The 844-nt window shown below is 43.4% G+C and overlaps 1 protein-coding gene across 1 annotated transcript; it reads right to left on the bottom strand.

The window, feature by feature from the left end:
• Window positions 1-111: 111 nt before the first annotated feature.
• On the bottom strand, window positions 112-825 carry LOC106322049 (probable protein phosphatase 2C 54; the record flags this gene model as incomplete). The annotated part of the gene is made up of 2 exons (XM_013760236.1): window positions 789-825; window positions 112-590 (listed from the first exon to the last, which is right to left on the bottom strand). A coding segment is annotated over exon 2 (429 nt), but the record flags the coding sequence as incomplete, so codon positions are not given.
• Between the last annotated feature and the right edge of the window lie 19 nt (window positions 826-844).

Genomic DNA, 844 nt, shown 5'->3' with positions numbered 1-844 from the left:
ACTAATAAGGTATTGTCTAGTGGCGGAACTCTTGTAACATGGGTTGCGAGACTTGTGTCGGAGCCAATATTCGGATCCTTAGTAATATAATGCATGCGGCAAAGCTATTACCTGGTGAATATGGATATGGCAAAGAGGCAAAGCGACCTCGCCGTTAGAGTAAAGAACCGCCCTTGCGCCGCCACGACAAAACGAAACCACCTCCTCTTTTCCTATAATCGTAACCACAGCTTTGGCAGCCGCAGACCTCACCGTCCCCACCGCTTCCGAAAAGCATGAGCTCATCACCTTATTCCAGTCAGCCGCCACTCCACGACTATGGCATGACGCTACCTCTTCCTTCACGAGCCGACGCAGCCTCTCCTCAAAGAATTTAGCTAGTCTAAGACCGTCGAAAATTCCGAAAATATCATAAGACGGGATCTCGTTAACGACGGTAGAAACGGCGGTTGTCATAGCTCTCTGCCGTCCCATGACCGACACTACTCCGTGGCAGGCGTTTGTTTTTCTGTCTAGATCGTTAATTGTCACGTCAGCCATTTGTGAATCGACAGGGACCTTTGTTGCGTCCGATGTCGACCCTACATCTCCTGATTATATAGAGGAACAAAAGTATTAGTAGCCAGCGGAAAAAAACTTTTGGTATAATTTTTGTATGTTTTGTATAATAAAAGAACTTTAACAAATAATCATTAAATATATTTTCTTTGAAAACAGGTTTTGATAAGAATTGAATGAAAGACATTTAAAATTTTATGTCAATAGTAACCATGGAAACTAACACGTACCACCTTTACATATTCACCAGGAATGCTTTAGTTTCAGACGCATGGGCAGTGCTTAA

Source organism: Brassica oleracea, unplaced genomic scaffold (assembly GCF_000695525.1).
Source record: "Brassica oleracea var. oleracea cultivar TO1000 unplaced genomic scaffold, BOL UnpScaffold05470, whole genome shotgun sequence".
Lineage (NCBI taxonomy): Eukaryota > Viridiplantae > Streptophyta > Magnoliopsida > Brassicales > Brassicaceae > Brassica > Brassica oleracea.
The sequence above is the reverse complement of the archived record's forward strand: the minus strand, read 5'-3'. Positions and strand labels throughout refer to the sequence as shown.